The sequence below is a fragment of the Microcebus murinus genome, chromosome 16 (assembly GCF_040939455.1).
Source record: "Microcebus murinus isolate Inina chromosome 16, M.murinus_Inina_mat1.0, whole genome shotgun sequence".
NCBI classification, from domain to species: domain Eukaryota; kingdom Metazoa; phylum Chordata; class Mammalia; order Primates; family Cheirogaleidae; genus Microcebus; species Microcebus murinus.
This window is the reverse complement of record NC_134119.1, coordinates 42864515-42887690: the sequence shown is the minus strand read 5'-3', so window position 1 is coordinate 42887690 and position 23176 is coordinate 42864515. Positions and strand designations below refer to the sequence as shown.

The window sequence follows — 23176 nt, the reverse complement described above, 5'->3', positions numbered from 1 at the left end:
GAAAAGGAAGGGCAAGTAACTAAAAACAGGCAAGAGAAATGAAAGCATTACTTGGTATATAGAAAAAAATTCATAAAACTGTTATAGCCTACATATTCTTATAAAATCTAGCCTAAGCCTATTTATACAATATAGAAGGGACTTAATCACTCAACAGTACCAAAAAATTACCAGATAATGAAAGGTTTAAAGTAGGTGGGGTTTACATGGTTACAGAAAATCTGTATTTCAAAGAGTGAGAGAGAATCACAATTCTTTTCTACCAAATGATATATTCATAAAAATCAGAAGCACCTGCAGTGCTTCTCAAACTTTGATGTGCATAAAAGTCACTTGCTAGCAACACACATTCCTGGGTAAACACAGACTCAGGCCTGGGCAGGGCCTGAGATTCTGCATTTTAGCAAGTTCTCAATGGATGCTGATCCGTGGACCATGCCTGCAGCAGAACTGAAGAGCATGTAAAATAAAGAACCACCCCTGAACAGAGATGAGGTAGCCTTGAGAAGGGAAGCCATGTGCTAAGGGGCAGGAAGGTACAAGATGCTGTGATCTGCAACAGCCTTGTGGAGCTGCCAGTCTACTCCTGATGGCCTCCTTTGACAAAAGGGACAAACAAACCCTTGTAAGGCTTCACTTCCTAGAAACCAAGTGTGCTCTCCATGGATATCAAGGGTGCATGTCACAGAGCATCACCCCCAGTGCCCTGACTTACAGTGGACACTGGCTGCTGCACCTGGACTTCTGTACCCCTGGCTGAGATGCAGGTGCCAGTGCAGGGACTATGAAAACATCTTGGTACTTTCAGGGAATACTGTGTTGGAAGGGGAAGTGGGGGCAGAAAGGGAAGGCCCTATGGAGGCAGGGCCACCTCAACGTAACTGATGCCAGAGGTCCAACAAGGTGATGAATGGTCTTCTTTGAGGTCATTCCTATGCTCACACTTCTGAACTTCATTTTGTACGATATGAAATTCCTCCAAATTCACTTGTTGGCACAATCATTTTTCAAAAATACAAATATCACTGGGATGTGAGGATGTGAGGCTGTCCTTCCTTCACATCTTTGAAAGGCCACCTAACCTCCTTCAGGTTAGGTGGCCTCCGTTCTCCCATCCAGCCAAGATCAGCTGTCTGAAGAGGGGTGCCGGAGTTTGGGCTTTAAAAGAGCAGAGGGAAGAAGAGTACTGTATTCACTGTAGGAATTGAGCCATCTTGACAGGCAAAGCTATCATTTATAACATTAAACATGCAATTTCGTCAGAAGGCTCTTTATGCTTAGAATTTAGTTTAAACGTACAAGCTGAGAACCTGATGTGGTGTGGTGAGTGGGCTGGTGACAAGCCTACGAGGTTGTGAAGGAAGGCTCCTGATGGGGGCTCAGATGGCAACTGTGACAAAAAACACGACTTGTGAAACGAAAGACAGGGAAACTATCTCAGCTTGTGAGTTTTTAATTTTTCAGAAAAGAGCCCAGGTGTATGTGATTTGCTTCCAATTTAGATGCAAGAGATTAAAAAATAAATAAATAAAGCTGACTCTGAAAACAGTTACAAAGAAGAAGTAGGGCCCTGCTGCAACCAGGACTAATTCCCAGAAGTCTCACCACTTAAAAAATTCAGATTTTATTTTTAATAAGTGTAATACATATTCATAGTAAAAGAGTGTGAGAGAAAAGCATATGACTATAAATTATGCAATTAAGCCACTAAGAACAAGGCCACTACTACAGCCAGACTGATGACCCATTCCTAGGTCCACGTCATCTGATTGTTCTCCCTCTCCAGCATGTGTTCATTCAATTGTATTTATTTAGAAGGAGAATGCCAAGTCAGGAAAAAATGTCATCCATGCACTCTACTTAAGAATGCAGACAGGGTAAAGTACATTTAAAAAAATTTCTACTTGAATCATAATAAAATTTAAAATCTCAGTGTATTATATAAAATTAACTACATTTTCTATTACAAAGTTTCTGGTGGCCATTATACACTGAATTTGTCAAAATTAATAAAAATGTATACCAAAAGAGGGTAAATTTTACTTTATGTACATTAAGCCTCAATAAAACTGACTTTTTAAAAAAGAGTGAAAATGAAAAATAGTGGGAAGAAAAAGTAATGTATGCCCATGATTTTTAAAAAGTCAAACAGAAATTGGTCAGGCAAGGTGGTTCATTCTGGTAACTCTAGCACGCTAGGAAGCTGAGGCTGGAGGATTGCTTGAGCTCAGGAGTTCAAGACCAGCATGAGCAAGACCCTTGTCTCTACAAAAAACAGAAAAATTAGCTGAGCGTAATAGCACATGCTTGTAGTCCCAGCTACCCAGGAGGCTGAGGCAGAAGGATCGTTGAGCACAGGAGTTTGAGGTTGCAGTGAGATATGATGATAGATACCACTGCACTCTAGCCTGGGCAACAGAGCAAGACCCTATCCCCCCCCCCAAAAAAACAAAAAAAAACAAAAAAACAGAAATAAACAATCTAATTAAAAAATAGACAAAAGACCTGAGCAGATACCTCACCAAAGAAGATACATAGATGATAAATAAGGATATGAAGACATTTTTCAACACCATATGTCATTAAAACAAGGAGATATCACTAAGATACCTACTAGAATGGCTAAAATCCAAAACACTGACAACACCCAATGCTGGCAAGGGTGTGGAGCAACAGGAACTCTCATTTATTGGTATGAATGCAAAATGGTACAGCCAATTTGTGAGACAGTTTGACAGTTTCTAATAAAACTAAACATACTCTGACTATAGGATCCAGCATTTGCACTCTTTGGTAGTTACTCAAATGAGTTGAAAACTTATGTCCACATAAAAACCTGCACATGAATGTTTATAGCAGCTTTATTCATAATTGCTCAAACTTGAAAGCAACTACAATGTCCTTCAGTAAATGAACAGATAAACAAACTGTGGTACATCCACACAGTGAAATATCCAGTACTAAAAAGAAATGAGCTATCAAGCTATGAAAAGACATGGAGGAACCTTAAATGTATATTACTAAGTGAAAAAAAGTCAATCTGAAAAAGCTACATACTGTATGATTCCAACTATATAACACTCTGGAAAAGGCAAAATTGTGGAGACAGTAAAAAGATTAGTGGTTGATGGGGCTGTGAGGAGGGACAGATGAATAGACAGAGCACAGAGGATTTTTAGGGCAGTGAAACTGTGATACTATAATGTGATATTAAAATGTGATATTATGATGTGATATTAAACTGTGATATTATAATGGCAGATACATGTAATTATATATTTGTCCAAATCAATAGAATGTGCAACACCAAGAGTGAATCTTAATGTGAACTACAGACTATGGTTGATGGTGTGTCAATGTAGGTTCATGGACCACTCTGGTGCTGGATGCCAATGACAGGAGAGTTTCTGCATGGGGCTGGGGCGGGGCATGTGGGAACTCTCTGTACTCTTGTTCAATTTTGCTGTGAACTTAGAACTCTTCTTTACAGAGTTTAATTAAAACAAAAAATCAAACAGAACAGATAAGCATAACACAAAAAGCTAAGTTATGACCTCACCCTAGCTCCCCAGCCCTGCTGTTCAGAGGTGCATAAGTTTAATAAAATCCTGTGTACCTTTCTAGAACTTTTATACATATATCGAGATAAAAACTAGATGTGATGGCTCCATAGTATCCTTTTGCCTCTTCCTTTAAATAACAGAATCAACTGAGTTTTTACTGAGCATATGTCCAATCTACTGGTGACATATCTCCCAGGCTCCCTTGCAACTGAGTAGGGCCATGCAACCAAGTTCCTGGCCACAAAGGAGGAACAGAAATGCCCTATGTTCCATGAAAGGAAAATGATTACCATCCATTTCTCTTTCCACCCCTCCCAATGGACTGAAACATGGTTATGGCACTCTAAGCTAACTCTAAGCATAAGGAGGAAAAGTACACTGTGGCAGTGAGTCCTCCCCGGACAAATGTTTTTAAATGTGTAAATTAAAATGCAAAGAATTACAAAGGAAACAAATTATACTGAAATATAGTCATCAAAATTTTAAAAATGTGTGTTAGAGTATTATCTGTGCCTCCTCATTAATGCATTAAATAACAAATTCTGGTTGAGAATAAAATAACTACTGACATTTCAAAGCAGAGTGAGCACACATGATATTTTGAGATATCTGCAACAACTGCAACATGATAGGAGAATATCTGTGATCTCTACTGGCTACAAAGTTGTGGTTTCTGCTAACATTATGGACCCTGTTGCCTCCATTCACAATGGAAGGACATGCTTAGTTTCAATTAGAGGTCAGTGAAATAAAGATATAGTTTTTTCTCTCATCAAAATTCACAGACCTCCTGAAACATTAATGTTAGGTAAATACTCTGGCTCTATGGTATGAAGGGGCAATAAGAGAAGGAACTTGGGTCCCTGGAGGAGTTCATGGGAAAGAGTTGCTATTCTCCTTAGACCACCTGCTCATGTCTGGACTACTGTGTGATACAGAAAGAACTGGCTCAAGCCATTGTGTTTTGGGGTCCCTTTGTTACAACAGCTTAGCCTGAGTGCTGACTGGTACATATGTATACTATTAAAAAATCAAATGGAATTACATTTAATACACAGCAGACTTTCATGTTGGGGTTTCTGAAAAGAAGCATATCCATCGTCCTTTTCCTGTTAGACTTGGAAGGTCTAAAGCTACTTCAACCATCCTGGGCCCACTGAGGAATCACCAGTCTAAGAAAGTGGTCAATATGGAAGACAGAGGTCAAAGAGGGCTGGATTTCTAATTAAATTACATATAAAACCAGCATTGCCCTTGGATTTTCTCTTCACCTGTGTACAGTAATAAAACTCATTATTTAAGCCAGTTTGATGGATTCCTACCACCTGCCAACAAAAGAATCCTAGCTGATGTTCAAGGCTTACTGCAGAAAAATTCCATAATTTAGGAAACGTAAGGAAGAAAATTAAAAATCACCAGAGGCAAGCACTGGCCATCTTCAGTGTTGCAGGCCAGGATCTGCATGCCAGAGGTTATCAGGGTGAGCTCTTGGGACTCTCTACAACTGTGGGGACTGAGAGAAGCACACAAGGCAAAGGGAGAAGTTGGGCTACAAGTGATGTAATCACAAATGTCCGGCTGACCCCACAGGATTTCTGGCCCTGGGAAGACCCTTCACAGAAGACCCTTCACTCTACCTTGAGGCAGAGCTTGCCTTCCTACCCTGCCCCACTGCCATCTCCAACGCAGACACAAATTAGTCCTATTGGATGGAGGCTGCCCTTAGAGATGGGCAGGACCCTGGGCAAAGCCCTTCTGTTCAGTCCAGGGCAATCTCTTTTATTGGGTCCTGGCTTCGCATTGTTGGTGCTCACACATCCAGCAGTTGGGAAATGAGTCCTTAAGCCCTAAGTGAGAGGGACCTGGGTTGTGTGCCACAGTGTCCCTACGGCTGCATGTCTCCCTGTAGCCTATTTTATTCACATGGTTTTCTCCTTTCTCTAAAAATCTAGGTCATATTTAAAGACCATTTTATATACTGTTACGTTTTTTATCCTACCATTACATTTTGAGCATTTTTCAATCATTAAATATTCTTTAAATGAATTGTAAACATAGATACAGATTCCTTCATATAGGTACCATGAAGTTTTTGAACATTTTCTTACCATTGGACATTTAGAGTGTTGTCAATATTTTTTAATCCTCATCCATGAATTTTTGTTTGTATCTCTGATTAGTTTTTAGAATAGATTTCTAGGTGTAGAATTAAAGGGTCAAAGTGTATGAACAACTTTAGAGTTTTACTCTAAAGTACTCTAGAGTACTCTAAAACTTTAGACTTTTACTCTAAATTACTGCCAAACTGCCCTTTGAAATTTCATGTCAATTTACATTCTAACCAGCCCTACATGTGTCTCACTAGAAATGAACAATTCTATATTTTAATTCTTGCCAACTGACCAAAAATATCTCATTCTTACTTTGGTTTCTTTTCCCTGATTAGTTATAAGGTAGAAGATTTTTAAACATCTGCTGACTTTTTGTTTTTCTTCATGTGTAAACAGTCTGGCCATGACTTTTGTTATTTTTTCTATTTGGGTATTAAGTGATTTTCTTATTGAATTATTAAAGCTCTTTATACATTAAATATACCAACCTTTTGTCTGCTATATTGGTTAAAAATGTCCTTCTGTTAATCAGTTATATTTTAATTAAATTAGGGTGGTTCAAAAAAAACTTCATATAGTAAAAAAAAAACTTTAATTTTTTAATTTCATATTTTATGAAGAACTTCTCCATTCTCAGACATGATAAAGATCAATTTTCACCTACATTCCTCAGATGGCATTCAATATTGCTTCCTCAGGAAAGTTTTCTCTGACTGGGCTGAATCTCCCAATGTTACATACTCTCAGTACCACATGCCCATCACTGGTTACGACCATCATGGTTGCAGTTTTGCATTTATGAGTGTGTTTATAAGCCATGAAAAGGCAGGGACCATGTCTGTATGCTGTTCACCATTGAATTTCCAGAACTTGCCAGAGAACCTAGCAGTATAAATATATTTTCTAATTTTTTAAATGTTTTTAATATTTACATTTAACTCTTCAGTCACCAGGGAATCTACTTTACTGTAGAGCATGAAAAAAAGTTACAATTTAGTCCCACCATTTACAGAATAATCCTTCCTGTTCTCACTGTTGTGACACATACCTTGTCATATATATATATATATATATATATTAATATATACAGACACTCACACACATATTTGCACATAGTGGATCTCTGGTAGGACTCTTTCTTGTGTTACAGGGTTGCATCTATAGAATCTGTCAACATGGCATTGTTTTGATTATTGTGAAGCTATCTTACGTTTTAATATCTGACAGGACAAATCTCTTTTCAGTGTTACTCTTTCCTTAAATGTATTAGGGAAAATCACTTGATCAAGCCCTCTGCTAGTAAAGGAAAATCTTTAAAATAAGTATTATATTAAAATAGCAGAGAGCTCCTCATTCCTTTCTAAGTTCGTGAATTGTTGTTTGACCGAACACGAGTCCACTTACTTGAGTAATCCAGCCCGATGGAAGACGTAGAGCTCCTGGTTGAGGGTGGAGTTGGGGAAGGGCACCATCTTTACAAAGTTCTGGATGAGGACAAACTCAGGGGTGAGATGTGGCACAGAAATTATGCAGAAATTCTTGTCCTAACATCATTGGAAACCAGGATACAGGGAAAGAATTAAAAAAATCATTTATCAATAAACAAACTCCTGCTTTAAAAAAAAAACGCTAAGGAAAATAGAAGCAAAATGCATTGATTGAGGAAAGTATACTCAAGTTAAACTTTCCCATAATTTGGAAAGTAACCTCATAAAATTCAGGGAGCTGAGCAACTGTAAGGGTATGGAGAAAATATCTGCAAGTGTGCCTGAAGCCTGAATAATTAAATCTTATGAACAATGGCACTCATCAGCATAGCTCTTTTGTGGAAGTAGATTTTTAGACTAATACCATTTGTACTTGTGAAATCACTTGGATCACCAAGTAAACGAGGCAGCACAATGTTCTAGCAAAGTCCCTGTGCTTACTAAGTGACCTTATACCAGCCATAGTCCCGTCCTCTGTGAGATGAGATGGTGGTATTCCAGGTCCTTTCTGGCTATAAAATCCTGTGGTTATACATAAATGGATGTGTATTTTATAGTGACATGATCGCACTTGGGTGAACAGGTCCAAAGGCATATTTAAACTCAGGCAGTAGGTTTAGTTAGCAGATGCAGGAGGATCCATGTATCCTGATAGGTGCCATTCATCTTCTATTCTAGACCTTCCCTGTGCCATATGGTAGCCAATGGCCACCTCTGGCCACTGAGGATTTGGAATGTGGCTGGTGTGCCTGAGCAACTACATTTTTTTATGTCATTTAACTTCGTTTAAATTTAAAAACTGATACTGAATTTCATTATTAGAAAAGTTTTGTGTGTGCTTATGTTATGTGAATCTACTTATCTGACTTGAGTATATGAATCTAACTCACCCAACTATAAATTTTAGGAAATCTAAATATAGATTAAGTATTTCTGATAAAAATTTACTACTTGTATTGAGATGTGCTATAAATGTAAAATATATACCGAATTTCAAAGACTTAGTATGAGAAAAAGAATGCAAATAGCTCACTAATAATTTTTCATATTGATTACATGTTGAAATGATTATGTTTGGGATATATTAAGTTAAATAAGATCTATTACAAAATGGATTTCATCTGTTCCTTTTTCCTTTTTTTCATGTGGCTGCCGGAACATTCAGAATTGTTGATGTGGCTCACACTCCAAGTCTATGGATGGTGCTGCTCTAGGCTGTCTGTACTCCGTGCTGCCACTTGGTCCTCTGCCAGGTCCCTGCAGAAGCAGCCTATTCTTCCCAGAGCTAATTTGTCCCTTTGGGATCTCGCCTCCCCCTGAACCCTGTGAAGGCATTACTTGTGCTAATCCCAAACCCTGGGGACATTTGTATAACTCAAAGGAGGGAATCATTGTTTGACCTTATCTTCCTTCTTTCTAGCAAAATAACAGGGTTCCTTTTGGGGAACTTTAGAGTCAAGTTACTGAAATACTCAAGCTAAAAATAAGGATTGGGTGCTAAATCTGGGTGGGCTTCCTCTGGGAGGGGAAGACTAACTATAATGAGTTGCTTCAACTTGAATTTGAAGGATTAAGGAAGAAGTAACCAAGGTATTTTGTTCCCTATAATCCCAAAATCAAATAAGGTTGAAATGTAAACAAGTCTTTTACCTTTTTAAAGCCAGCATTATTTTTATAATGCTAAAGATATGCCTTTCCATGCATTTTATAATAGGAAAGAGTTAAACTTACTGAAATTTCTTTGGGGAATCTCTGAGGAAAATTGGCTTTGTAAATCCTATGTTCAGGGTAATCTACATTGTTTTATGAGCTGTGAAAGCGCATTAGAAATTACAATGGAGAGCATATTGCCTTATTGCAATGCTTCATTATATTTAAAAAAATGAGGAAATAAGACCTAAGATCACATGATGTTTAGGTAAGACAATTAAGCCATATTTGTTTTTAATCTCATTAGAAAGAGTATTAAGGAAAAATGAAGCAATGGACATTTTGCTTGAAATTAGACAACTGAAGACATACAGTTGTTGACTCAACTGACAGGCCAGTCATGAAAACAGTCTTTTAAAAAACCTATTTTGGCTCTCAGTTGTCTTTTTTCCCCACTTTCTTCTCTTCATTAAAGTGATAAGAGGTTGGTTAGATCTCTGTCCCTAGACAATGAAACAAAAGTGGAGGAAGAGGCCAGGGACACCTTGAAATGGACTATCTTGTTTGTACCTGCATGTTGTCCATCGGGCCCATTCACTAATGTGGGTTGAGCTCATCCTATAAGCCAGACATGGGCTCAGTCCTGAGGAACTAACAGGCAAAGAAATGCCAACCTGAAAATTAACCACAGTTCCCAGTTTCCTATCGCCCAGAAAAGCAATATGATGATTTCAGAATACTTTGAGGCAATGTAAACTACAAAGTAATATAATAGTCTCATCTACTTTAGTGTAATTCTGACATTTTCATATACTACTGTGAATGATTTGATTCTAATAAAAACACTGGTAAAGCTATGTCTAAATGAAACTATGCATTTAAAAAAACTGCTAAAATAGTGTGACTGAAGAATGATTGAAAATGACAATATTTTATATTTTTAAGAATTCATGACATGCCAATTGACCTTATTCTCAGAACACAGGAGCAGTTCAAACCTCAACATTCATAGCATTTTAAATGTTTGGATGATGAATATGGCATTTCATTTTTCTACAACTTCTGTAGCTTACAAAACCAGTTACTCAAAATTCAGCATGTACTTACAGGAAAGAGACTGAAAACAAAATTCATAAAATCCAGCGACCTGTAAACAGATAGTAAGCATTGTCACTGCCCTCCAAGCAAATGTAGCATCGTTGGACATTTACAGAGAATTATGACTCTTTCCCCTCAGGCAGCGATTAGCCAACCACTAGTCAGAATTTGTGTCTAGCTGAACAATAATTGGTTGCATAAGTCATAAGCTCTATATGTCAGTAATAAAGTTTTTTGTAGAACTGAAGGCACTATCATAGCAATTAATAATTTCTGTGCATTTGAAAACAAACGATGGTCATTCTGTGCACAAGATTCTTCCCTTCCTTTTTGGAAGAGTTGAGGGGAGATGTGGGAAATATCACAGGCTACTCAGATCTTTTCCTCTTTTATATGTGAAAGATTTTCTGACCTGCTGCCGAGATACATTCACAGGCAAACCACAATAGGTTACTGAATTTCTTTTTTGAAAATTCAAAAATTACATTCTAAGCACAATCACATCTACATGCACAGGGGAAATAAATACAAAACAACAAATATAGAAAGGCTTTACAGGTTTTCAGATGTGTACAATATAATTAGAATGAAAAGATTTCCCTTTTCAATCCCAAAGATTGCCATAGAAACCGAAAACTTAAGATGAAAAAGGTAAAAGTAACACATGGTTGTAGGGGAGTTGGGAGATCAGGAATGTGTTTAAACACATCCTCTAGAACGGGCCAGTCTTTTCCCCTTTGATATGGCTCTGTGGACAAAGGATGGAGTAGGCGGGTGTGCTAAAGAGACGTGGAACCTCAGCACTGCAGGCAGCGACCCACAGCCAGACTGCGGAGGCAGCAAGAGCCGCACGTGTGTGTTCTGGAGGAAGTGGAGACTGAGGGGCCTGGTGGACACCAGGGCTTCGTCTGCCTGGCACCATGCCACCTGCTTGTTGTTGCCCAGGATTGTTGGTGGGCGTTCCACTTATCACCCTCTCAGATCTTACATTTTGGGTGAGGCTCCAGCTGCAGATTTGGGGTGGAGCAGATTTGAGGCAAGGCACAGAGTCCATGTCCTTGTGACAGGGGCTGGTCACAGCCACTGGCTCAGGAATAAACACGGTTCAGTCAGGCCTCATGGGACTTTTGCTAGAAAGCTGGGCCCAAACCAGGACGTCCTCCTCACTGGATTTTCACACAGATCTGAGACTGTCAGTGGTCTTGAGAATGGGAACACTTCTCTGAGAAGGGGGCCAAAATCAGGGAGCCAGGGTGAAGGGGTAGAGAGGGAAACTTGGTCCTTGATTTGGTTATCTAAGTCCTACATCAAGCCATATTTAAAGCAGTCCTACCACTGGACTTATTCTTAGTTACGTGAGGCAATTATTCCATTTTTTCCAAAGCCAGTTCGGTTGGATTTTCTGTTACTTGCAACAAAAGACTCCAAACAAGCATCAATCCATTCTTTCAGAAATGCAAACTTTAGAGAATGAGAGCAGTGTGTGATTATACAAGTGATGGTTTTCCAGATCCCCAACTGCTATGTAGGTGAGCCAGACCTGGGCATCTTTCTTGCATATTTCTGTGGGCCTTACCCAGATTTTATGGACTAGAATCCCTGGATGGGGCCCAGGAATCTGGGTTTTAAACAAAATTCCCCAGGAGATTAGGATGTGGGGCCAGGTTCGGAAACCACTGGCTCTGCAAGATTAAGACGTTGGGCCACCAATGCCATGAGAAATTCTTACCATAATAGACACCTGGAGGTCAGTACTTGCCTTGCTTCATATCTCTCATCGATACAAAACAGCTGGATACAGAAAGCAGCTGAGGCTCCCTTGTAGATGGGGCGGAAGTGGCTGTGCTCTTCCAACAGCGAGATCGACGCTGAGGTCCCACTGCTGACATGGCGATCCAGCGCAGGGGGAATGTGATTGTATTTTTCTACATCCTAGAGCAAGGAGAGAGGAGAAGCTGATGGGAATCCTATCCGCTTCCTGCAAGTTAGTGGGCTGGTGATTACATCATCTTCGCATTACACGGTTCCTAGGGCAGGTGTGACTGTCTCACCTGAAACAATTCATCCTGAGCTGGGCCTGTTTTTGAGATGTTCTTAATGAGATATTCAAAATTTATAAAATGATTAAGACAAGTTCTCACATGAAGGTCAGAAACAAATGGTTTCAGTTGGCCTCTGATATAGGGTCCATATTTTAACCACATGCCTGGCCAGAGATTAGAGCAGGTAGTATTATATATACATTAAGTCCAGAAGTTGTCCCAAAAGTTGTCTGTCCCAAAAGTTGTTTTCATTTTGAACTTGTGATAAAAGAATTTGTAGATCTTGGGACTGGTCAGGCGGTTCTGGGAGTAACTGTGGAGGAGATGTGGAGCCCAGGAAGACCTAATGACCACAGCCCCCTGGACAGTTAGTGCTGAGACTGCTCAGTTCCACAGACAGGCATCTGAGAAGGTGTCATGACTCAGGAGAAAATGATTCATTCTGAGATTCTTCTGGGAATTCCTTTAAATCAAAGTAATACAGTCATATAGTAAGATTTAAAGCAACACAGCACTAAAATTTATAAAGAAAAGCAGTAGTCCCCTGCCTCCCCCAGTCTCCTTCCCATTGGCTAGCACTTTCAACTTTTTCATTTCTTTGGGTATTTATTTATCTCTACATTTCTAAACAACATGCTTATGCTGCCATTAATTCATCAGTTTTTGAAATTTCCCACTGGATACTGGTGGGGTGGATAGATTTAGCTTTCTTACACTACCCTCTTCCCCACATCTTATCCCCCCTGGGATAATTATATCACCACTCAGGGCTAAATGGGTGTGTACACTATTAAAAATATGTAAGTATTGCTGCTGTTGTTGAGCAGAGTAGTGTCATTTACTTTGTTTTCATTTGTGTACTTTGTTTTTATTCACTTGGTCTCCTAAATTTTTCCATATACTTTATCAGATTTGCCGAGTGTTGGTCAATATTATTTTCCAAACAATCAGGCATTTGAGATAATATATCAACCTCATTTTTTTCTCCTCGTCCTCTAATCTGGACTTATAGTTCTTACCAGCCTGCCTTACCACCTGCTTTCTTGTTTTGCAGCTCCTGTTTCTTAAGTTCCAGGTCTTTTCCTTATCTTTTTTGTTCATTGTTTAGGGCCTTATATCACTAGAGCACATTTCTGGCTTCCTAAAACAACTGTGCTTGGGAGACAAAACTCCATAGCCACTGGCTAACTGGGGCACTTCATGGAGTGATCAGGCAGAAACCTGGTGTTTTTACTGGGTGGCCACCTCTGGTGACATTATCTGAAGGTCTCCTTTTGGGCCTGTCAGGTTTTTTGGGAATTAAATTCTCCAAATCTCTTGCATGAGAAACTGTGATGGACAGGACAATGGCCTCCAAGGATGTGCATGTCCTAAGCCCCAGAACCTATAAAAATATATTATCTTACAGGGCAAAAGGACTTTGAAGATGTCATTACACTATGGATTTAGATATGAGATTACCTTGGATTATCCAGGTGGGCTCAAGGTACTCACAAGGGCCCTTACGAGAGGGAAGCTGTCAGAGAGAGGATGCTGGTGCACTGCTGGTGCTGAAGAGGGAGGAAGGGGCCACAAGCCAAGGAATGTAAGTGACTTCTAGAAGAAAATGCAAGGGAACAGGCTCTCCCCTAGATCCTCTGGAAGACATATGTCCCTATTCACACCTGAATCTTAGCACACTGAAACCCATTTTGGACTTCTGACCTCCAGAACTATATAGTAATAAATTTACATTGTTTTAAACCACCATAGTTGTGGTAATGTTACAGCAGCAATAGAAAACTAACACAAAGACCTGGCTTCTGGCGTTCAGAGACAGTGGCTGGAGGAGGGGCCTCATTCGATGTGGAGAATTCTACTTACTCGTTATTCTCTGTCCTGCACCGTGACACGGCCTCACATAGTGCAGGCTGAATCTAAATTTGGAGCTGCCCCTGTTTGATTTCTCCAGAGAATAGTCATCTGGTCATTCCACATTTCACCTGGGGTGTGGTTGACAAGCTAAGTGGAGCCTACAGGGACTCTGGTGTTCCAGCCGCTCCACATCAGACGACCAAACACACCCCTCCTGTCAGCCCCTGTCCCCACTCCGCCTTCCGCAGAACTTCCAGTCCTGGCCTCGCAGAGCCATAGACTTTCCACCAGTGTCTCCTCCCACAAAGGTGCTTGGGTTTCACCTTTCTCAGCTGTGCTAAGCCAGTGTAAGCTCCTCTATTGATTTTCTTATTCTCAATATTTTTAAAGTGCTTGTCTTCCAATATCTCCTCTTTGTCTTGTCTTTGTGGATTTGTGCCCTTTTTATTCCTTTACTGTCATTTCAGTTTTTGTTTTTTTTTTCAGAAGGGATAGGAGATAAAAATGAGAGATCGATCCACCTTGTTGACCCAGATGTCCTCTAGGGTTCCTGTATGTTTGGTGTAGGGCATGGGGCATCATGCCCCCCCCCATATCCTTGTTAGGGTTCATAAAGGAAAGGACCCTCTTAGGAATATCAGAGAGAAAACTGCTACCCTCTGCTGCATGTCCACTCTCTCCTCCCCAGGGAACAAGGCGTGACCTATGGGCGGGTGAGTCTCCTAGTGTGGGTTCCCCCAGAAGCAAACCCTGTGCTAAGGGTCTTAGAGTCAGTAATTGACTTGGGGAACAAAGTCAGGAAATTTTGTGATGGGAGTAGGGAAGAAAGGCAAGAGAGGGAAGGCCACCAACACAGGGTACTTTAAGGTATGGGTCACCATGGTGAACTCAATCCCACTGAGATCTCTGGGAGAGAGGAGGATACACAGCAGAGCTGTGGATGAAGGAGCTGGGGTACTGATTCACTCCTTGGCTGATGGCTTCTCCACCAAAGAGCCTGACCTGCCACAACAAAGCATTGGAAAAAGACTTACTGTCCTCATCTTCAGGGTGCTTGGGAAGGATAAATGCTAGAGGAACACGGATGGGGTTCCAACAGCATCTACTGAAGTGAGAAGCATAGAACAGGCCCTGCCCTGCACCTGCAGAGCACTCTCTCTTTCTGGCAGCACATCCCAGACTGCACACTTTCTCCTTCCCTCCATGCAGTCAGCCTGGGAGAGGGGAAGACCCTGCCCTAAGGGTGAGATTTGCCTTCAAGGAGGTATAGACATTTAATTTAGTAAGGAGAAATGGGAAGCCCATTTGTGTCCCAGGTACAAGCTTTATTCTCTAAGTCAGTGTCAGCCATGAGAAAGGGGTACTTTTATCACTAGCTGACTTCTGGGTAGACTCCTTCATTGGTCAGAATCTGGAGAGGAAAGGGGTTGGAGAATCTGGTCTGTGGTACAACTCCTATGTCTGGCATTAGTGTTCAGTGAATCTGGCTCAGGGCCAGATTCATGGATATGACTAGCCCCATGCCCTGTTCCCTCCTCAGGGGCTCCCTGGGCTTCCCAGGCTGAGCTCATCACTGGGGAAGGAAAATGTCTGATCATGCCAATCTCCCACTCAAAAGCCTACAATGCCTTCCTATGCTCCTTAGGAAAAGTCCAAAATCCTGAGCAGGGTCTTCAGGGCCCTGCCAATCTCTTCCTGAATCCTCAGGTGCCTGGAAGGAAATGGAAGGGACACTCCAATGGAGTGGACAAATCTGGTTTAATAAAGGCCCAGTGTGGGTGGGGTGCAGGGAAACCAACATAAGAAGGTGAAGTGCCCTGGGGTGGCCACTGGTGGAAGATGCTACCACCCTTTGGCCTGAAGCTGTCACAGGAGGGATCAGTTACTGGAACCTGAGATGCATGTGAATGATATAGGATACATATAGGTATGGAGATTAGCATCTACATGTGCATATGATATGGAGAAAATTCTTACACATGTTTTGCATCTCCAAAATGTTTTCTGTTTGGGCAATGGGGAAGAGAAAAAAACTGTACTTACTGAAATTGTTGCAAATAATTTATGTAGAAAATGTAACCTACAGTCTAAGCTGTATAGAGGGTTCAGAATAAAGGAATAATCACAGTGGGGTCAGAGTTAGGTGAAGCTTTGTGGGGTGGGTCCTACAAAGGAGGTAGTTGTGAATTGGTAGAGAGAGACACAGGGTCCTGGAGGAGGAAAGGGAACATGAGGATTTGGAGGTGGAAAGGAGTGAAGCTTGTGGGGCATGCAAAGACCCTGCTCAAGCCCTACCTCCGTTTCAATGCTTCCACTTTGGACAGCTGGTACAGGTTCCTCAAATGAAGCTTTTCCTGTGATTTTTTCCTGCAAATGATAACAAGAAGATGCAAAAATTAATTGATACCTACAGTGGTGTACAGCCTGAGCTCTGAGAGAGCTCCCGGGGTTCAGACTCTGGCTTCTCTGTTGAATGTATGTGGCACTGGGAAAGTTGCATAGCCTTAGTGAAAATGGGATGAGAAGAGTATCTACTTTATCTACTTTATAAGGTTATGAGGGTAAAATAAGGATGGATTGGCACATAGACAGACAGAGGCTTAGCACAGTGTAGGCACCTTCTAACTCTCTGCAGATAGTAGTTATTACTTCATTATTATTATTTTTCTATTCTTGAAAGCTGCACTAAGGTTTTTTGTAATGAAGTAGAATTGACATACAATAAACTACGTATATTTAAAGTATACCTTTCAAAAAGTTTTGACTTATGTTTGCACCCATAAAAATATCACCATAATCAAAATAACAAGCATATCCATCACTCCCTCAAGCTTCTGTGTTTCTATGTGCCTCTCCCTCCCACCATTTGCTACTCTGCTGACCATAGGCCAACACCGATCTGACGTTTGTCGCTACAGATTAGTTTGTATTTTCTGCAATTTTAGATAAGTGATATCATACAGTATTTATTCTTTTGTGGGGGGTGGAATCTTCCATCTTTTACCCAGCATATTTATTTTGAAATCTGTGTTGTTGCATGTGTCAATAGTTCATTCCTTTTTGTTACTGAGTATTTCCTGGAATCATAGAATAAACGTACCACACTTTTCCACATCCTTACCAACATTTGCAGTGCTTAATCTTTTCAGTTTTGGTCATTCTAATGGACGTATAGTTGTATCTAGTTGTGATTTTAACTTGCATTTCCCTAATTACTCATGAGGTTGAGTGTCATTTCATGTTGTATGTCATCTTTTGGAAAGTATCTGTGCAAGTCTCTTGCCCATTTTTTTATTAGGTTATTTATTTTGTATTATAGTGCTTTAAGGATTTAAAAAAAACATACTCTGGAAACAAGTCGTTTGTCAGATATATGATTTGCAAATATTTACTTCCAGTCTGTGGCTTGTCTTTTCATATTCTTGACAGTATTTTTCAACAGGAAAAAATTTTTTAAATTTTGATGACATCTAATTTATCAACTTGTTCTTTTTTGTGTGTTGAGCTTTTGATGTTGTGTATCTAAGAAATCTCACCTAACACAAAGTCACAACGGTTTTCTCCTATGTTATATTTTCTGCTAGAGGTTTTATAAGTTTATTCTATAAATAAACTTGCAGTTAATTTTTGTACATGGTATGAGGTAAGGGTTGAGGTTTTTTTTTTAAATTTATGTATGAATATCCAATTGTTTCAGATAGAAACAATTGCCTTTCTCCACTATATTGCCATGTACTTTTGTCAGAAATCAGTAGTCTGTATGTGTTGAGTCTATTTCTGAATTTTTAAATTTTATTTCATTAATCCATTTATTGACCTTAACACTAATACTACACTGTCTTCATTACTAGAAACTTATAATAATTAGTCTTGAAATTGGTTAGATTTAGTCCTATAACTTTGTTCTTTTCCCAAAGTTGTTCGGGCTATTCTAGGTTCTTTCCATTTCCAGGTGAATTTTGGAATCAATTCAACTTTTATAAAAATTCCTGCTGAAATTTTGATTGGGATTTTACTGAATCTACAAACTAGTTTGGGAAGAATTGATATCTTGACAATATCAAGTCTTCTAACCCATGAAGATATCTCTCCATTTATTTAAATCTTCTTTAATTTCTCTCAGAAATGCTTCATAGTTTTAGTATACAGGTCTTGAATAACTTTTGTTCGATTTACCTATAAGTATTTAATATACTTGTGCTATTATAAATGATATTTATTTTAATTTCTGATTGTTTATTGCTATTATATATACAATTGAATTTTATATATTACTTTTGTATATATTTAGCAAACTTGCTAAATAATTTATTAGTTCTAGTAGCTGTTTTATAGCTTCCTTCCATCAGATTTTTCTACACAGAAAATCATGTTGTCTGTAAATAAAAGACAGTTTTAATTCTTCCTTTCCAATCTGGATGCCTTTTATTTCTTTTATTGTCTTTTTGTACTGGCTTAAACCTCCAGTACAATTTTGAATAGAAGGGGTGAGAGCAGACATTCTTGTCTTGTTCCTGATTTTAGGGGTAAAGCATTTAGTATTATACCATTAGGTATAATGTTTACTGTAGGTTTCTAAGAATAACCTTTATTAAATTGAGGAATTTCTATTTCTAGTTTTCTGAGAGTTTTTATGAGGAATAGATGTTGGATTTTCAAATGCCCTTTATGCATTTATAAGATAAAAATGTTTTTTCTCTTTTCATTTGTTAATATGGCAAATTACACTCATTGATCTTCTTATGTTACACTAACCTTGAATTCCCAAAATAAACCCTACTTAGTCATGGTGTATAATCCTTTTTGTATATTGATTCAGTTTGCTAAAATTTTTATCAGAATTTTCCCATTAATGTTCATGAGGAATATTGATTTAGTTTTATTTTCTTGGAACGTCTTTATTTTGTGAGAGAACTTACCTTAGATGACTTGAATCCTAAATTTATTAAGATTTGTTTTTACTAGAATATACTTAGAACTCACGAAAATTAGGAAGAAAAAATCAAATAACCCCATTAAAAAGTGGGCAAAGGACTTGAACAGAAATTTTTCTAAAGAAGACAGAAGAATGGCCAACAAACATATGAAGAAATGCTCAACATCTCTAATCATCAGGGAAATGCAAATCAAAACCACAATGAGATATCACTTAACCCCAGTGAGAATGGCCTTTATCAAAAAATCTCCAAACAATAAATGCTGGCGTGGTTGCGGAGAGAGAGGAACACTCCTACACTGCTGGTGGGACTGCAAACTAGTTCAACCTCTGTGGAAAGCAATATGGAGATACCTTAAAGCGATACAAGTGAATCTACCATTTGATCCAGCAGTCCCATTGCTGGGCATCTACCCAAATGATCCAGTGACACTCTACAAAAAAGACACCTGCACTCGAATGTTTATAGCAGCACAATTCATAATTGCAAGGCTGTGGAAACAGCCCAAGTGCCCATCAATCAAAGAATGGATTAATAAAATGTGGTATATGTACACCATGGAGTACTATTCAGCTCTAAGAAACAATGGTGATATAGCACACCTTATATTTTCCTGGTTAGAGCTGGAACCCATACTACTAAGTGAAGTATCCCAAGAATGGAAAAACAAGCACCAGATATATTCTCCAGCAAACTGGTATTAACTGAGTAGCACCTAAGTGGACACATAGGTGCTACAGTAATAGGGTATTGGGCAGGTGGGAGGGGGGAGGGGGGCGGGTATATACATACATAGTGAGTGAGATGTGCACCATCTGGGGGATGGTCATGATGGAGACTCAGACTTTTGGGGGGAGGGGGGGAAATGGGCATTTATTGAAACCTTAAAATCTGTACCCCCATAATATGCCAAAATAAAATAAAAAAAAAAAAAAAGATTTGTTTTTAGCCCAGAATATGGTTGATATTGATAAATGTTTCATGTGCACTTCAAAAGAATGCATATTGTGCTGTTGTTGGGTATAGTATTCTATAGATGTCAATTAGGTCAAATTGGTCAATGGTGTTTTTGTTTGCTTGTTTTTTTCATGATTAATGAAGTTGTTTTATTAAAATTCTCTTATTTTACTGCAAAGCTGTTGCTTTACTGTATAAAAATAGCACCACCAAATGCAATATATTGTAAAATTAAGATCTGATTTATATGCTCTTTAAATGGGATATTGAGACCGTTTACATTTAATGCAGTCATTGGTATGGTTAGATTTAAGTCTATCGTCTTGCTATTTGTCCCATCTGTTCTTTTTTCTCTCTTTCCTGTCTTTTTGGCTTCTTTTGGTTTAATTGTGTATTTTATGATGCTATTTAGTCTCTTCTGTAGGCTTATTAGATATAACTCTCTGAATCTGACTTGTAACTTTAGTGTACATATTTAAGTTATCTCAGACTGTCTTTGGATGACATTATACCACTTCAGATATAGTATAAGAACCTTAAAATAGTATACTTACATTCCCCCCCTCAAAGTCTTTGTGCTATTATTGTCATACATTCCATTTTTACATATGTTATAAACCCCATACTATGTTGTTTTTATTGTTAAGAAGTCAATTATCTTTTAAAGATATATGAATATTAAAGACAAAATCTTATACATTGATCTATTTTGTTACTATTTTAGTGCTCTTCATCCCTTGTGTAGATCCAGATTTCCATCTGGTATCATTTTCCTTCTGCCTGAAAAGCTTTCTTTAAACATTTCTTGTAATGTGGGTCTGCTAGTAATGTGTCCTTCCACTTTTTGTGTGTAGACAAAAGTCTTTATTTCACCTTTATTTCTGAATGAAAAATATTTACTGAGTATAAAATTCTAGGGTGGTAGTTTATTTTCTTTCAGTTCTTTAAAGAGGTGATTCAACTGTCTTCTTGCTTGCATTATTTCTAACAAGAAATCTGCTGTTATTCTTAATCATTTTTCTTTTGTTCCTCTGTTCCTAACTTGACTTCCTCCACCCCCACTCCTGGCTTCTTTTAAGATTTTCTCTTTATCACTGGTTCGTCACTATTGGATTATGATTGGCTTTGGTTTAGTTTTCTTGATGTTCTTGTTTTTGCTGAGCTTCTTGTATCTATGGGTTTACTGTCTTCATCAAATTTAGAATTTTTTCTGTCATTATTTCTTCAAATATTTTTTTTCTGTCTCAACCTCTCTTTCTTTATATGAACTTCCATTACACACGTTAGGTCCTTTAAGTTGTCCCAAAGCTTACAGATATTGATACTGACTACTGACTATTTTTTTTTTTTGAAACAGAGTCTCTGGTCACCTGAGTGACAGTGGCATCATCATTGCTCACAGCAACCTCAGACTCCTGGGCTCAAGCGATCTTCCTGTCTCAGCCTCCTGAGTAGCTAGGACTACAGGCTCATGCCACCATGCCTGGCTAATTTTTTTATTTTCAGAAGAGATGGAGTCTTATTCTTGCTCAGGCTTCTCTCTAACTCCTGTTGACCTTTTAAAAAAAATTCTCACTTATCTTTGTTTCAAGTTCACTAATCTTTTTCTCTGCAATGTCTAACCTGTGGTTAATCCTTCCATTGTATTTTTTATCTCATGTATTGAAGTTTTTAATCTCTAGAAGTTTTATTTGGGGCATTTTTATATCTTCTTATGTCTCTCCTTAACCTTTGGAACATATAATAACAGTTTTAATGTTTTTAACCTCTAATTCTAACATTTTTCAATCTGGGTTTGTTTCAATTGATTAATTTACCTCCATCTTATGCATCATATTAATATAGTCCAAGTTTTCTGAGTACCTAGTAAGTTTATTGGATTCCAAACATTGTGAATTTTACCCAGTTGGGTGCTGGGTAATTTTGTATTCCTACAGATAGTCTTAAACTTTGTTCTGGGACTCAGTTAAGTTTCTTGGAAACAGTTTGATACTTTTGGTTCTTGCTCTAATGATCTGTGACACATGACTGGCAGTGCCCTCTCTAGAGATAATTATTCCCCATTACTGAGAAAAACTTGTCTTTGTACTCTCTCAGTGTCTTCTGATTCATAAGATTTTCCAGTGTGGCTGGTGAGAACAGGTACTATTCCTAACCTTGTATAAACACGAGGCACTGTTAAGTCTAATCTTTCTGGGAAGGTTCTTTCCTCAGCCTGACCTTAAGTAGTTTCCTTCACACACATGGTCTGATCAGCACTCACTGGAATACTCAAGAGTGATCCTCTGCTGATCAACGATGCTTCTCTCTGTGAAGCTCTCTCCTTTATGGTACTCTGTCCTTCAAACCTAAGTGGCTTTAGTATTCATGAACTTAAAAATCTGTCTCTTCAACTCAGAACAACACAGGTTCTTCTTGCCCTGTGTTGTGGCCTGGAAATTCTCTCAAGGCAATAAACTGGGGCAGTCATAGGATTCACTTAGCTTATTTTCCCATCTCTCAGGCATCACTGTCCTTTGTTACAGTGATGAGCAGTATCTTGAAAACTGTCATTTCATATATTTTAGCCACATTTTGGTTGTTTTAGGCAGGAGAGTAAATCCAGTTGCTGTTACTCCATCTTAGCAGAAGCAGAAGTCCCTTGCACTTTTGTTTTATTAATTCCATTCATCAGCTTAATTTCCCTCAATCTAATCCATGCCATACAATCTTCTTTAAAAGGTTCAGTTCTCCCTTGAGTTCCCTCTTCTGGGATGTTTCCCATCCCATTTCCACATACTTAATTGTAGACCTGTCTTCTTCCCACCACCCCATAACCTCTTGAAGGCTAAGGCTGTGTTTTAGTCTCCTGCATACCCTCAGCACCTAGCAGAGTGCCTGACCATCAGGAGCACCCAATCTCTGTGCAGAGAATAGATCAGCACTTGTAACGTTATAGATTGGGTCCTTTTTTGGTTCGGGGGATCAGAATGCATTTTTCCATAGAGATAACATGAAAATCAGGGAGGATAATCCAAGTGGCCTAGTGTTAAGACTCAGGTCTTCCTTCCTTCCTCTTCTTCCCCAGAATTTCTTTGCATGAGTTGATGGGTAAAGGGGAACATTATTTTGTTCAAGATAAGACAGAACAAAAAAAGAACAGAGGAGGCTGACGGCCAGAAAGCAATGGTACTGCACTGCCCATATCCTGGGGAAAAGGAGGGGTTCTGGGCCCAGCTAGGTAGAAGAGTCAGTAGAACAGAGGCTGAAGGAGCTGTGCAGTGTGAAACACACCCTGAGATTCTGGCCACATGCAGTGCGGATGTGGCACAAGGCTGACAACATTAACCTAGAAGTGAGACAATTTGTTTTCCCTACTCTTGCAGCACCCTCTTGGTGTAGTCATCTGAAAAGGAGGGGATCTGAGTAGCCTAGCTCCTGAGGACACAAGGGGCATACCCCGAGGCCCTATAGGAATATGTGAAGACCCAGAGCCCA

General features: G+C 39.1%; 1 protein-coding gene across 1 annotated transcript in view; it reads right to left on the bottom strand.

Annotated features, from left to right (window-relative positions):
- CFAP61 (cilia and flagella associated protein 61) overlaps positions 1-23176 on the bottom strand; it is a 263247-nt gene that overhangs the window by 170063 nt on the left and 70008 nt on the right. The window contains exons 10-13 of the mRNA XM_012757361.2: positions 16101-16172; positions 11669-11841; positions 9919-9958; positions 7079-7218 (exon numbers count right to left, since the gene is read on the bottom strand). Coding sequence (XP_012612815.2) covers positions 7079-7218; positions 9919-9958; positions 11669-11841; positions 16101-16172 — 425 coding nt within the window. The remainder of the gene's footprint in view (positions 1-7078; positions 7219-9918; positions 9959-11668; positions 11842-16100; positions 16173-23176) is intronic.